The sequence below is a fragment of the Phyllopteryx taeniolatus genome, chromosome 19, assembly GCF_024500385.1.
Source record: "Phyllopteryx taeniolatus isolate TA_2022b chromosome 19, UOR_Ptae_1.2, whole genome shotgun sequence".
NCBI classification, from domain to species: Eukaryota; Metazoa; Chordata; class Actinopteri; order Syngnathiformes; family Syngnathidae; genus Phyllopteryx; species Phyllopteryx taeniolatus.
Genome location: NC_084520.1, coordinates 11,368,851 through 11,385,141, shown reverse-complemented (window position 1 = coordinate 11,385,141; position 16,291 = coordinate 11,368,851). Strand labels below are relative to the sequence as shown.

At 42.4% G+C, this 16,291-nt stretch overlaps 1 protein-coding gene across 1 annotated transcript; it reads right to left on the bottom strand.

The window, feature by feature from the left end:
* Positions 1-1,799: 1,799 nt before the first annotated feature.
* abi3b (ABI family, member 3b) lies at positions 1,800-6,812 on the bottom strand. The gene is made up of 5 exons (XM_061756237.1): positions 6,386-6,812; positions 5,501-5,668; positions 5,222-5,401; positions 5,043-5,113; positions 1,800-4,313 (listed from the first exon to the last, which is right to left on the bottom strand). Exons 1-5 carry the CDS (start codon positions 6,518-6,520, stop codon positions 3,707-3,709), a joined length of 1,161 nt encoding a protein of 386 aa, XP_061612221.1. The 5' UTR covers positions 6,521-6,812; the 3' UTR covers positions 1,800-3,706.
* Between the last annotated feature and the right edge of the window lie 9,479 nt (positions 6,813-16,291).

Genomic DNA, 16,291 nt, shown 5'->3' with positions numbered 1-16,291 from the left:
ATAACATTTGAAAAGGCTTTGCACTTGTTCAACAGCAGTGGCGTGCCTGGGGGAAACAAGGAAATGAGGGAGGAAGGAAACAAGCAAACAAGGAAACGAGGAAACAAAACAAGTAAACAAAGAAGGAAACAAGGGAATGAAACAAGGAAACGAGGAAGGAAGGAAACTAGGTAGGTAGGAAACAAGGAAACGAGGAAACAAAACAAGGAAACAAAAACAAGGAAACGAGGAAATGAAACAAGGAAGGAAGGAAACGAGGAAACGAAACAAGGAAGGAAAGAAGGAAATGAAACAAAGAAACAAGGAAATGAGGAAACAAGGGGAAAAACAAGGAAACGAGGAAAGAAGGAAACGAAAAAAGGAAACGAGGAAACAAGGAAATGAGGAAACAAGGAAATGAAATAAGGAAATGAAACAAGGAAACAAAACAAGGAAACGAGGTGACAAGGAAACAAGGAGGGAAACGAGGAAACAAGGAAGGAAACAAGGAAATGAGGAAACAAGAAAATGAAACAACAAGGGAAGGAAACAAGGAAACGAGGAAACGAAACAAGGGTTGACTTTTTTTGTTACTTTTATGCGCAATACAATTTTATGGTGCCAATACCCCAACCATCACAGTCTGGTTTGATGCTGCTACCAAAAAGGACAAACTCTGACTGCAACGGACAATCAAAACTGCTGAAAAGATTGTCGGTACCCCCCTACCCACCCTTGAGGACTTGCACGCTGCCAGAACTAAGACAAGAGCGTGCAAAAATCCTCTCGGACCCTCCGCATCCCGGTCACCGGCTCTTCCGGCTCCTTCCCTCAGCTAGGCGCTACCGTGCAATGCAAACTAAAACTAGCAGACATTCCAACAGCTTCTTCCCTCTTGCAATCAACAAGTTAAACAGCTAACTTACAATTCCATTGCAACATGCCGCCAATTTTATGTCTTGAGTTTGTTGTCACATTTCTGTCGGGCCAATTATACATTACTGTGGTAGTCTCGCCACGCTGCACTATTTGCATATCTGTTGTTGACCAAGTAGCATCTGCACCACTTGCACACTGACTGAGGAGTATCGGCAACATTTGCACAATCAACATTGTTCCAGATTATCACACTACTCGTCACTGTAAACTGCATACATTCCTTAAAGTCTCGGTGCCCTTTGCACAATGGTCATGCACCGGACTATTGCTAAATTAGTCATTCAAACCGCTCTAATTGCTAGTCAAAAAAGAAATGACCAGATTACTAGCAACATTGTATTGCTCAGTGACTGTTATTCTCAATGTCTTTATGTCTTAAAACTATTCTCTGTCAATTGACTGTCTGTTGTCGTACTAGAGTGGCTCCAACTACCGGAGACAAATTCCTTGTGTATTTTTTGGACATACTTGCCAAAATAAAGATGATTCTGATTCTGAATCTGCAAGGACCTCAAACTGCCAGTACCCCAACGGGGCCGGGGTGCGAGGGCCCGATCATAGCTGCTCGCAGCTTTAGTTCTCTTTGAATTTTGTTTGTTTTGACAGCAAACTTAAAGTGAAAGAGGCATTAAACAGCTCAAAGGCTCATTTTGGAAGAATTGTTCACTATCTGCCAAACTGCTGCTTGTTGTCAAGCGAGTCAAATTCACTGCCACTACACAGTGCTTGTATCTCAAATTTTTGCTAGCTAGACAAAATAAAAAATCTGCCCAACGAATATATCCAAAATTTCGTCTCCTTATCAAGCGGCACCACTGGAATTGTTTGACACAATGTGTAAGTTGTTTGTTTGTAACAACGTAAAAATGAAAGACATCTCAATATTAGTGGATTTTTTGCATACTTTCTTTTATGTTTTATAAAAAATATTCTTATATACTGTATTGTTGCACTAATGTATTTAATATATTACTACATAGTACACTATATATGCTGTATAGTTATCATACTGTGTAGTTGTCATACTTCAGTACTCATAATCATAGTCATAGCCTGTACATACAGTACTTTTAGAAGTAGACACTCAGTTGACATACTTATAAATCATCCCTTGCCTTAAATGCTGTGCGTAATAATAATGTACTATACGGTATTTAATTACTGCATTTGCACTTCTTGCTTGATGTAATCTGTGTTTTGTTGCCTTTTACTTTACCTATGACACATGTAAAGACAAAGTTGAATCTAATCTAATCTGATCCTTTTTTTCACTGATATCAGTGAATAGCAGGAGAAGGGGCAAAGGAACTAGATAATACATCTGGTTGACTTTGAAATAGTGTTATCCTACCGAGAAAAGAGAGAAAAAAAATATGATTGCAGAGTTGTATGTCAAATTTAGCCTTTAAATAATCTAAAGATGGGAACATAAGCATAGCTATACTGTATTTGAGCACGGTGGCGGCACCACAGAATCACTCCTACCACTATTTTCTTTTTTTTTTTTTTTTTTTTAATTAACTTTATCTAGCCGCTATATCTGATTTATATCATGATGTCTTCATTTAAAAAAACAACAAGAATAATTTTCTTTCCAAAATAAGATCATTTCTAAGTTACCCCAAATTATTGAGCCAAAGTGTGTACCGCATGTAGTGTAGCTACACAAAATGGGCAAATAATTACAATCTCCCATCAATATGAAGTGCTCCAGCACTAAAAACCACAATAACAACATAGTAAATGAATACCTCTAGGCAGTGTTAAAAGCGGTACTAAAACCTTACGATCAAGCTGCCTCTCACATTTCAGGGCTAACTGAATAAAACACGAACACTAATGAAGTGTTCCTAAACTAATGAATAGTTATTACATGATAACGACCAGTTGCCTTCTGGTTCAGCCTCTGCTGAGCACGTAAAACACAGTCATGACTTGTTGAGCTGAGCATTTAATGAGCATATTATCACTGTCACAAGTCGTTTTTTGTTTTCAGGTTGACTCTCTTGGTGAGTAGAATGCATTCGAAACAATAAGGAAGGGCTAAGGAAATGAAGAGGGGAAAACTGAGGAATCCCTGTTTGAGCTTGTTTGTTCGGAATGTAGTGGGGCCGATGTCGAAACATGTTGAAGGTATTGTTGCTGCTGCTCTATAGAGTGTATTACGAGGTCCGTACATAGACCTAAATTGAAATAAGTGCTTTCATTTCCCTGTACTGGACAGTATTGCTCATAACATGCAGGAAATGTGCACCTCGACTGAATGGCTAAAAGTAGCAAGTTTGATACACATATATGGCATAGAGTAATCGCCGTTATATCACAGTTCACCTATCACAGCCCCGCTATGTCGCAAAATGTGTACTTGTGTTTGAAAAACCAATTAATAATGTGTGTTACAGCATGTGGGAAGGGTATTATAAGGCTTAAACTAAAAACAAATGTTTTAAATTGTTATCCCATTATTAGTGTTTTCATTAATACCAGTCCAAGTCAAGGCAAGTTTGTATAGCACCTTTCAGACAGAAGGAAAATCAAAAGTGCTTTAGACTAGTCTAGGGGGTATCCCGCATTCTTCCCAAATTAACCTTCCTCCCACACTCCAAAAACACGCATGTTGGGGTCACTGAAGACGAAATTGTCCATAGGTGTGAATGGGAATAGTTGGCAATTGTGATGGTGATCAGTCCAGGCTGTACCCGACTCTCGCCCAAAGTCAGCTGGGATGGGCTCCAGTAGAATGTGGCCAACTGCTACAAAAGCAAAACAAAACAAAAATGGATGGATGCTAATGTAGGAGAGGTGGCAGTGGAGGGGGAGGGGGTGGTGGCACAGCACTGGAGGTGGCAGTGGGTGGTGGTGGTGGTGGTGGAGGAGGAAGAGTAGTAGCTCCCATCACAGGTGGAGGAGGTGGGGGAAGAGGAGCCGTTCCCGCTACAGGTGGAGGTGGAGGAGGTGGGGGAAGAGGAGTCGTTCCTTCTACAGGTGGAGGTGGAGGAGGTGGGGGAAGAGGAACCGTTCCTCCTACAGGTGGAGGTGGAGGAGGTGGGGGAAGAGGAGCCGTTCCCTCTACAGGTGGAGGTGGAGGAGGTGGGGGAAGAGGAGCAGCTCCTGCAACTGGAGGAGGTGGAGGGGGAAGAGAGACGGGCGAAAAGAGGTTGCTTGATGGTGGAGGAGGAGGTGGAGGTGGTGGTGGCAGACATGTTGGTGAGGCCAAGAAAGGTGGAGGCGGCAGGCCACTGTCCATATTGGTCGGAGGAGGTGGTGCAGGTGGAGCAGTCGTACCGGCGTCCATTGAAGCTTGAAGAGGAGGAGCAGGGAGGTCATCAGAGAAGTTGGAGTCAGGAGGCAAGGTGGGGACAGATGGCAGAGGCACAGCAATGCCTTGGCTCGTTCTACAGCAAAAATGAAAACATACAAAAAACAAACACAAAAAAAGTCTGACAAATGTGGTGAAATTCGAGCCACAGCAGGAAGTCCAGCAATGACGGATGGGCAAGTATGGCCCACTCCGATGTTTTATCTAACCCACCGAGCATTTACATCATCAAGAGTCATTTGTTACATTCATTTACCTACTTTGTTCTAAAATTGGTTCATTAAAATTCTATTTCTGATTTTTGCTTTCATTTACCTCATAAATGATTGCAAAATTGTATATATATATATATATATATACATATATGAACAATTTTGTATTTACAGGTACTCAAATAAATTGTGCAACAGAAGCCTGCAGATGGTGGGGGGTTTTGTACAAGATGTGATCTATTAGTTGGAAAATGCAATAAGGACACAGCCTGAAGCCTCACACAGTTCCACTATAAAGTTGAGAACAATAACTCACATCTACAGTCAGCTGCAGGCTTCTGTTGCACAATATATTTAGGTATGTCATCTCAATAAATGTAAATAAATATAGACCAATTTCTTGAGATGTGCGTGTATTATTTAAATTGGTTAATCAATTCATTATAAATAATAGAAATTGAAAACAAGAATTTCAAATATACATTTTATACATTTTACATTCCCTTTTTAAAAGTCTTTTTCTCATTAAATAATTGGTCAATTGCTTTATTGTCAATAATAAACTAAATAAAAAAAAATACATGTTGCCATACATAGGGGCCTCTTCATTGCTCTGCGTGCTGTCAGTGGTCCTTGCCCTGCTTCTGAGGGGCTCCTGGGAGACCTGTGGGGGGTGAACACAGGATGACACACTCTTCGCAGCAATCACATGACACTCGACATCCGACCTTTAAGGTGGACTTAAAAAACAAAACACTGAAGTCCGATCAACCTGGAAGCTGTGCCCAGTGGCATCCAAGAGGGAGTATGATATCGGCACCCGCGAATAGCTTCTGGGTGGCTCCCTGCCCGAAGCGGGCGGTGCCACAAGATTGACGCGTGCGTTGCTTTTGGACGTAGTGAAGGTGCTGATCTCTCTCCTGGCCACTTTCTCGTAATGCATACAAACAGCCTGGAACAAAAGGTGGCTAAAGTACTGTGTACTTAAGTAGGAGTACAAAACAGAAGTAATGTAAAGAAAGAGACCCTCGAATAAGGTTTGGCTTCTCACCAGTGACATGAGGTTGACCGAGGACTCCATGCTCTTGACCTGCACGGCCTGAGAGTCCAGCACTCGGAGCAACAAAGTGGCCACGCTGTTGATTTGATAAGTCACGCTGGCCAACGCCTGAATGGCCAAAGCCTTGGCCTCCTGGAGCGCCTTGGTCGGGTCATCTGCCTGCAGGATTTCATTCGAAACGAACGTCATCTGCCTTCCTTTGCAGCACGAGGCCAAGGAGGACCCACAAATTCTACTTCACGCTGACGAAATGTTGCCATTTTTAAAACACATAACGTTTTAGGCGCAATGCTGAAGTAAGTAATGCACAGGGAAATTTATGCATGAAGAAAATACAAATATAGAAATTAAGTACAGTATCCTGTATAACATAAAAAGAATAGTTCAAAGAAAATTAACCACGATGTGCAGTTGCCTTTATAACGAATACAGAGCAGTATGACTGTGGCTGGTGACTCTACATATACCTTTCAAAAGTTGTATTTTATTTATTGATTTATGTTTGTTTGTTTCACCTCTATTTAAGGCAATAGAGAAATTCAGAAATAGAGCCTCGACACCAGTAATGTGGTAAAAAAACAAGTGCTTTTCTTTCAACAATATGGACTTTTCTAAGTGACCCCAAACATTTGAACAATACTACATGTTTTGTTAATTCAATTTGCTTTCATGATTATCGTAATTAGGGATGCATTTACTGTAATTTAATTATTTAGTATTTGTTTATTACCGTATTGCAGTTGGCAGTAGCCGATCAATTAAGACTAAGCATCATTAAGTCCATTTTGATTCATATATTGTGTGTACCTAATGAAGTGTCCTGCATGTTTGAGTAAACATGAGCGCGTGGCAAAAGTTGATTTGTTGTTTTGTCACCTGCAGAAAGTTGTTTTCGCAGTAGTCTGCAACTTGATGCAGGTTGTCCTGGTTCTCAATCAACTGCTTCCTGGCCGTCGGCGCCTCCTGGAAAATCTGAGAAATAACCTGCGAAAAGTTCTTCTTGTCCTCCATTGCTATCTAAAATCGTTTGGAATTTTTTTTTGCTGCTGTAGACTCGTTCATGTTTCCACTTGAAGGAGGAGGATGGTTTTGGTTCTGGGATCTGACTGAGGCGTTGCTCCTGGATGAGGAGGGCGGGACGAGGGGGAGATTTGAGTTTATACTCCTCTTCTCAAATAACAAACTTTCTCTTGTGCATTTATCATGCACAGAACGAAAAGTTGCAGCAGCAGGAGTAACTTTGGTGGCGTCCCAGAGATCTGCAGAAAATGCACTGAAGAGGCATGGACTGGCGTCACTGACAAAGTCTGTCCACTAGAGGTCAGTGTAAACTAAATATAATAAGTCCATCTAAATACATGACAAAAATAATAGCAATGATACTAACTACAATTCTAGTGAAATATTTTGACTTTATACTTTTAGATTCCTTGTGCAAATCAAAGGCAAAATCCTGTAGAGAAAAACATTGATGATACACTAAAATCATAGCACTTCCAATTTCTGTGATGCCGTCCTTATCCTGCTCACAGACACTAATTTGCATCATGGAGACTGCTATGATATACCACGATGCCTTAAAAAGCGCAGTAGTCTGTCAGTGGATTCCCCCGCGAATACAGAAAATCCACGGATAATTGGCGGCCATTAGAATTGCACTGATAAAAAAAAAACACAAAAAAAAAACATTTTAAACCCAAAAAATGATTGAATAAGCAGGGGTAAACCGCTAAAAAGCGGGATTTTCGGGTTTAGCGCAGTGGAACACAGTTGCATAATGACATCTAAGTCAAAACGTTTTCAACGAAATCCTGTCTAAACAGTTGGAAGTACACAACATCCCTAATTACAGAGTAACAGAAGTGTGTCTATGTGTCACTGTAGCTGTTTGGCCATTTTACTCCACAGCTTAAAATAAGATTCCACTACAGTTGGACAGCAGCAGTGCTGTTCACCTGAAAAAGAAAAAAAAGAAAAGAAAAAAAAGCCCTGAATGGACAAATCATGAGCCAGATGGAAATATATTCCCACGTGGGAGTTTATCAAATGACTATTTGGCAACGGGTTTGAATTGAGCCATGTGACAAAGTGCAGTAAAATCTGGTTGGCTAAGAACCAGGGCCACAGGTGTTTAAACACATGGATATGAAGTGCAAGCGAAAGAGAAAAACAACATAAATGTGTCCAAACGTAATCATTCTCGGAATGATTGCATTCACTTTGTGCTATTCAAGTTTTACCAGATGCATTTTGTGACTACTAACTCCTTGAATGCGCATGCAAATGCCGAACAAGAACGAAAACCTCTATTGACCTTTTGCTAAGCCACACCCCAAAACACAGACTGACCAATCACAGCTCGGACACAGGCTACGGATAAAGTTATGCAACCTGTTGCATAGTGTTGAAAGAAGGCACAGTCTGTTTTTGTCTGCTCCAAGATAAGTTCATTTTAAAGTAATACAATAACATTATTCTGTTCTTAGTAGTGCCATTGCAGTGTACATTTGTGGTCATAAGACAATGTCAAACTGACGTTAAATGGGTGTCAGTGCACAGCTGCCACCATTTAAAGAGCCTCTGATGAACCCTTAATAAAGTTCAGCAGTTCTCGCAGACTTTTCGTGACATTTCTGTCACCACATCTTACAGCACAAGCCATGCTACGCTGAGAACTGCCACAGCATCAGACGATCCTCGTTGTTCCAAGGTATCAGTCAGGAAAAAGAATTTACAAGGTATTACCATACCATGTACCATAGAACACAGTGAAGTCAGTCAGCATGAAGGAAATTATGAAGAGTTCCAAACACCAGTCACTCCCTATTAGCACAAATTATTCAGGCTTCTGCTAGAAAGCGAACGCAATTGTCAGGAAAAGCCTACTAGAACATCAGAACTTTATTCAGCATTTTAAGCAAATTTTTTTTTTTTTTTTAACTTTTTTGTAGTCTGTAGATTTTCTGTCACGTTTCAGGTGTTTCATAATGAAATCTGTAATCTGTATTTATTGTGAACATCAGTGGTTCTTAAAACTAGAGGTCCTTTTACAACCCCAATTCCAATGAAGTTGGGACGTTGTGTTAAACAGAATACAATGATTTGCAAATCATGTTCAAGCTATATTGAATTGAATACACTACAGAGACAAGTTATTTAATGATTAAACTGATAAACCTTATTGTTTTTAGCAACTAATCACTAACTTAGAATTTTATGGCTGCAACACGTTCCAATAAAGCTGGGACAGGTGGCAAAAAAGACTGAGGAAGTTGAGGATTGCTCAACAAACACCTGTTTGGAACATCCCACAGGTGAACAGGCTAATTGGGAACAGGTGGGTGCCATGACTGGGTATAAAAGGAGCTTCCCTGAATTGCTCAGTCATTCACAAGCAAAGATGGGGCGAGGTTCACCTCTTTGTGAACAAATGCGTGAGAAAATAGTTGACAATGTTCCTTAACGTACAATTGCAAGGAATTTAGGGATTTCATCATCTACGGTCCACAATATCATCAAAACGTTCAGAGAATCTGGAGAAATGACTGCATGTAAGCGACAAGGCCGAAAACCAACATTGTATGCCCGTGACCTTCGATCCCTCAGGCGGCACTGCATCAAAAACCGACATCAATGTGTAAAGGATATCACCACATGGGCTCAGGAACACTTCAGAAAACCAATGTCAGTAAATACAGTTCGGCGCTACATCCGTAAGTGCAACTGGAAACTCTATGCAAAGCAAAAACCATTTATCAACAACGCCCAGAAACGGCGCCGGCTTTTCTGGGCCCGAACTCATCTAAGATAGACTGATGCAAAGTGGAAAAGTGTTCTGTGGTCCGACAAGTCCACATTTCAAATTGTTTTTGGAAATTGTGGACGTCGTGTCCTCCGGGCCAAAGAGGAAAAGAACCATCCGGACTGTTATGGACGCAAGGTTCAAAAGCCAGCATCTGTGATGGTATGGGGCTGTGTTATTGCCAATGGCATGGGTAACTTACACATCTGTAAAGGCACCATTAATGCTGAAAGGTACATACAGGTTTTGAAGAAACATATGCTGCCATCCAAGCAACGTATTTTTCATGGACGCCCCTGCTTATTTCAGCAAGACAATGCCAAACCACATTCTGTACGTGAGACCCCAGGACTGTTGAGCAGCTGAAGCTGTACATCAAGCAAGAATGGGAAAGAATTCCACCTACAAAGCTCCAACAGTTAGTGTCCTCAGTTCCCAAACGTTTATTGAATGTTGTAAACATGAGCCTGTCCCACCTTTTTCGGAATGTGTTGCAGCCATAAAATTCTAAGTTAATGATTATTTGCTAAAAACAATCAAGTTTATCAGTTTGAACATTAAATATCTTTAAAGTGTATTCAATTAAATATAGGTTGAACATGATTTGCAAATCATTGTATTCTGTTTTTATTTATGTTTAACACAACGTCCCAACTTCATTGGAATTGGGGTTGTATGTGCAAAACATTGTAATTGAATCATTCTTTTTGTAGTGTTTTATATTTTCCTATAGTGTTACTCTTCAAATGTTACAGTGGCTTACAATAATATCAAATATAACTTTTTACCTTGTTTTTGATAAAAACAGACTTACAAGCTACTGCATTTTAATGTTGCCCATGATGGTGGTACTTGGAGAGCTAAGTATTTTTTGAGGTGGTACTTTGTGTCAAAGTTTGAGCACCACTGCTTTAAATCATTTGGCCAATGATGAATTATAATAGGTTGTGTTGTTTTTTGAGGCGTGTATTCCAACAGGAACATTTTTTATTATTATTTTTTTTTGTCCAACATTACATTTCATCAATGTATCAATGGCATAATATGCTTAATATTCAGAATGGATGTTTCATATTCTGTAATTTATTAAAAGGATTATAGTAAACATGCGCAGCAAACATTGGTAGCATGCTGGTTTTCGAGTATAGCAGCAAGTTTTATCTTTTGACTTTAACCAAATTGACCCCTGGTCTATCATCTACTCTGTCTGCGGCTAAAGATCAAACTAAATGGTGAAAAGCACTTTTAAAAGTCACATCTCTTGGTTGTTTGTTCCTTTTATGGGGGGCTTTTCACCCAAATCTAATCTAATCTAATCTTATCTGCCTCCTCTCTGAGATCAGCGTTGTCAAAGTTAACCTTTTACCTGAGCAGATGAGACGTTGGACCGTCTGAATGATGTTTAAGAACCTTCAAAATGTTTCTTTTAAATGCAGAAGTTCTCCTCAATGCTTTAAATATCTTTACAGTTTATATATTACTCACACTGTATGACCTCAGACGTGATGTCAACCCTGTCAGAGTCACAACTCCACAAGCAGAATGTGGTAACCATCAATCATCATTTCACACTCACAAAAAAGCGCAACACAAATGCTGCATTTGTGGAAAATATTAACAAGAGACTGAGCGCTCGCACTGCAACTGGCTGACGTCAACAAAAGAATGTATGCTGCATCTAATAGGAAATATGAACAGGAATTAATCATCGGACGTGACACAGCACGATCAGCGCTAAGATACGCTATCGTCGGTTCTCCACCCTCACTGATTAGCTGTATTCAAATTGGACGACGTGCATATTAGTCAGCATAGCGTAAACACTTTGTTGCCCCTTTATGGCGTTTCCTTCCTCTCCTTGGCAACAAACACGAGCAATAGCATGTCCCCTTTTAAAAAACACTCCGTCTATCTAGCCATCTATCCTTGTATCCTTGGAACGCACTACATTACAGTACATCACTTAAAATCAAACCACGGAAGACTAATTACTCCATAGGTGTGAATGTGAGTTTGCCTGGTTGTTGTGTCGATACGTATGTGCCCTGCGATTGGCTGGCGGCCAGTCTTTGCTATAGAAAATATAAAGATAAAATAAAAAGAATAGAAATTACAAACCAGGTCATAACCAGCACCTCCATGCCAAGGCTCATAAAAAAAAAACAAGCTGACACGAGGGGCGCCAAAATGACATATGACTGACATCCGATATACACACACGCACACGCACACACACGTTATACAGCAGTATCCACGGCCAGTGGTGTGCAACTTACACCCAAGATTGGCTTTTCGAGGCTATCATAGTCTCTTCACACCTCACAGAATTCCATTACAGGGGAAGCCACATTCAATGATTTGGGGATTTGGAAGACTGCAGGAGAATGACTTGCAGGGCAAACACAGACCGACACACACACACACACTCAGAAAATAAAGCAGCAGTTTACGCTTTATTGTAAGTGGTTAGATCAAGTTTTATCATAAAACTTTTACCACATCCCACCTGCTGTTCTGTTCCCAAATGTCAACCCAGATGGCTCCGTTGAACATATCACTGCACGTGTAGATTGAATATTGTCTAAACATTTGCACTTTGAAACGGAAACCGTGAAGAAGTAAATAATACCAACCCAACTCAGCAACTTCGCTTACTCACTAGCCTATTACCTAAACATCACTTTGTTATCAGTCACGTAGAATGAACTCTGTCAATAAGTTGCCATTTTGATGGTTCAAGTGTTTCCGTAAACATCAGAATCAGAATCAGAATCATCTTTATTTGCCAAGTATGTCCAAAACACACAAGGAATTTGTCTCCGGTAGTTGGAGCCGTTCTAGTACAACAGACAGTCAATTTACAGAACACTTTGGAGACAAAGACATTGACAAAAAACAATTGTGCAAAAAGATGCAGAGTCCTCTAGCACTTAGAGCAGTTCGAATGACTAATATTGCAATAGTCCGGTGCAATGACCATTGTGCAAGGGGCGCTGAGACTTCAAGGAGTGTATGCGGTTTAAAGTGACGAGTAGTGCGATAATCTGGGACAATGTTGGTTGTGCAAATGTTACAGATACTCCTCAATCAGTGTGCAAATGGAGCAGATGCTACTCTGGCATGAGTGGCCAGTATATGCAAATAGTGCAGCATGGCGAGACAACTACAGTGAGTGCACGAGTAATACATAATTGGCCCCACAGAAATGTGACAACGAACTCAAGTCAAAAAATTGCCAGCTTGTTGTAATGGAATTAGAGGTTAGGTGTTTAAGAAGTTGATCGCAAGAGGGAAGAAGCTATTGGAATGTCTACTAGTTCTGGTTTGCATTGATCGGTAGCGCCTACCTGAGGGAAGGAGCTGGAAGAGCCGGTGACCTGGGTGCGGAGGGTCCGAGAGGATTTTGCACGCCCTTGTCTTAGTTCTGGCAGCGTGCAAGTCCTCAATCGTGGGTAGGGGGGTACCGACAATCCTTTCAGCAGTTTTGATTGTCCGTTGCAGTCGGAGTTTGTCCTTTTTTGTAGCAGCACCAAACCAGACTGTGATGGAAGAACACAGGACTGATTCGATGACCGCTGTGTAGAACTGTCTCAGCAGCTCCGGTGGCAGGCCGTGCTTTCTCAGAAGCCGCAGGAAGTACATCCTCTGCTGGGCCTTTTTGAGGACGGAGTTGATGTTGGTCGCCCACTTCAGGTCCTGAGAGATTGTAATTCCCAGGAACTTGAAGGTCTCGACGGTTGACACAAGGCAGCTGGACAACGTGAGGGGCAGCTGTGGCGAAGGATGCCTCCTGAAGTCCACGATCATCTCTACAGTCTTGAGCGTGTTCAGCTCCAGGTTGTGTCGGCCGCACCACAGCTCCAGCCGCTCCGCTTCCTGTCGATATGCAGACTCGTCACCGTCCTTGATGAGGCCGATGACAGTGGTGTCATCTGCAAACTTCAGGAGTTTGACAGTCGGGTTCGCTGAGGTGGAGTCGTTCGTGTAGAGAGAGAAGAGCAGCGGAGAGAGGACACAACCTTGGGGCGCCCCAGTGCTGATGCTGCGTGTGGATGAGGTGGCCTCCCCCAGCCTGACCTGCTGTGTCCTGCCCGTCCGAAAGCTGTAAATCCACTGGCAGATGGCAGGTGAGACGCTGAGCTGGAGAAGCTTGGATGAAAGGAGTTCAGGGATGATGGTGTTGAACGCTGAGCTGAAGTCCATGAACAGGATCCTCGCGTAGGTCCCTGCACTGTCGAGGTGTTCTAGGATGAAGTGCAGTCCCATGTTGACTGCATCATCCGCAGACCTGTTCGCTTGGTAGGCAAACTGCAGGGGGTCCAGCAGGGGACCTGTGACACTCTTGAGGTGGTCCAGCACGAGACGTTCAAAGGACTTCATGACCACAGATGTCAAAGCGACAAGCCTGTAGTCATTCAGACCCGAGATTGCAGGTTTCTTGGGGACTGGAATGATGGTGGAGCGTTTGAAACAGGATGGAACTTCGCACAGTTCCAGAGATCTATTGAAGATCTGAGTGAAGACTGGAGCGAGCTGGTCCGCGCAGACTTTGAGGCACGATGGGGACACATGGTCCGGGCCTGCCGCTTTGTTAATCTTTTGTTGTTTGAAGATGCGTCTCACATCCTGTTCATGGATGGTTAACGCAGAAGTCAGAGGTGTGATTGTGGTCGCGGGTGCGGCCGGGTGAGTGTGTGGTGTAAAAGTGTCCTTTTCAAATCTGCAGTAGAAGGTATTCAAGCCGTTGGCTAGTGTGCTATTGTTCTCAGCTTGGGAGGATCGTCGCTTGTAATTAGTCAGCAATTGGAATGCATGCCAGACTGATTTAGAGTCGTTTGCGCTAAACTGTTTTTCCAACTTTGCTGCATAGTTTCTCTTTGCAATGTTAATTTCTTTAGTCAGCTGGTTTCTAGCTCGATTATACAGGGCCCTGTCCCCGCTCTGATATGCGTCCTCCTTAGCTTGGCGAAGCTGCTTACGTTTAGCAGTGAACTTGTTGTTGTTGAATGTGCGAAATGATTTTGTTGGTAATTGGAGTCATCAGCAAATCAGTGTAGATATCGATTATCTTTTAAATGTGCGCCATATAACATATATAACTTTACACACATCCAACGGGATGGTTGGTCAGTGAGTTTTCAAGCCAAAGATAAGCCGATGTGACCATGAACAGCCGAAGGAATATGATAACTTGACACCCCAAAAGAGAGTGAGTACTTCCACAGGTTCAGTTTTAACCAGTTCATTATAATTTTAAGCACGGCAGAGTTAAATGAATTATACTCAACTAACCAGCGTTTGCGCGGCACGGTGGCCGACTGGTTAGAGCGTCAGCCTCACAGTTCTGAGGACCCGGGTTCAATCCCCGGCCCCGCCTGTGTGGAGTTTGCATGTTCTCCCCGTGTCTGCGTGGGTTTTCTCCGGGCACTCCGGTTTCCTCCCACATCCCAAAAACATGCATTAATTGGAGACTCTAAATTGCCCGTAGGCATGACTGTGAGTGCGAATGGTTGTTTGTTCCTATGTGCCCTGCGATTGGCTGGCAACCCCGCCTCCTGCCCGATGACAGCTGGGATAGGCTCCAGCACGCCCGCGACCCTAGTGAGGAGAGGCGGCTCAGAAAATGGATGGATGGATGGATAACCAGCGTTTGGCTCCGAAGACAAAATGCCTTCATGATTAATTGTGACACAGTTGAACAATATGGGCATGATAATTGGAGTCATGCCATTGTCAAGGCCAGGAAACACTGAGGCTGACACGTGCGCTGTCATCAGTGATATAAATCCATCCATCTATCCATCCATCCATTTTCAACATCACTTATCCTGGTTAGGGTCAAGGGGCGCTAGAGCCTATCCCAGCTGACTTCGGGCGAAAGGAACCATTTTTGCTCACTTAAAGCCAGTAGAGGTTCTAGACCGGTTTTAGTTAGGTAAGTATGGTAGTATAAAGTACATACAGTTTATGGACAGTATTTAATCAAGGTGGAGCGAATTATGACCAGTTCCAAAGTCAGTGCAGTCAGTGGAAACATAAAACCTTCAGGCTTCAGCTAGGAAGCAAAAAAATAAAAAAATAAAATAAAAAAAGCTTACTAGAACATCTGTCCATCCATTTTCCGTACTGCTTTATCCTCACAAGCGTGCTGCAGCCTATCCCAGCCATCTTCGGGCGAGAGGCTGGGTACACCCTGAACTGGTCGCCAGCCAATCGCAGGGCACATATAAACAAACAACCTTTCACACTCACATTCACACCTACGGGCAATTTAGAGTCTTCAATCAACCTACCATGCATGTTTTTGGGATGTGGGAGGAAACCGGAGTGCCCGGAAAAAACCCACGCAGGCACGGGGAGAACATGCAAACGCCACACAGAAGGGGCCGGGATTTGAACCCCGGTCTTCAGAACTGTGAGGCAGATGTGCTAACCAGTCGACCACCGTGCCGCCCCTACTAGAACACTTGGACTTTATTCTGGGGAAATCAGATGCACTTTAAATGGCAGGTGTGTGCTGACTCCCATTTAACATGAGTTGATTAGTTAATTCTGAACACGGCCACATACCCAGTTACAAGGTGTGCACACTTGTGCAACAACATTATTTCAGTGTTTTTGTTTTACTTCCCTTCTTGAAAAGATTAAAAACAAACAAACAAAATCAATCGAGTTGCACAGGTTATCGGTCACATTAATGGTGGAAAACCTTTGGAAACGATTCATCTTGCTCTCATTTATTTATAGCACCTGGCATTTGAATCAGGGGTGTGTAGACCTTTTCTGCACACTACAAGTGCTTTTCTTTGAAAAATAAGGACATTTCTAGGTGACTCCAAACTTTTGAGCCCCAGTGTCAAAAAGGAGCAGCTTTTGTAAAAGCTGGTGAACATCCAGATGATCTCTTCAGCTAGAAAGACAGACTGTGAAATTCAAGGTGTCGTTTTAGTGTGTCTGACTTTTCTAATTACGCCAAGCCT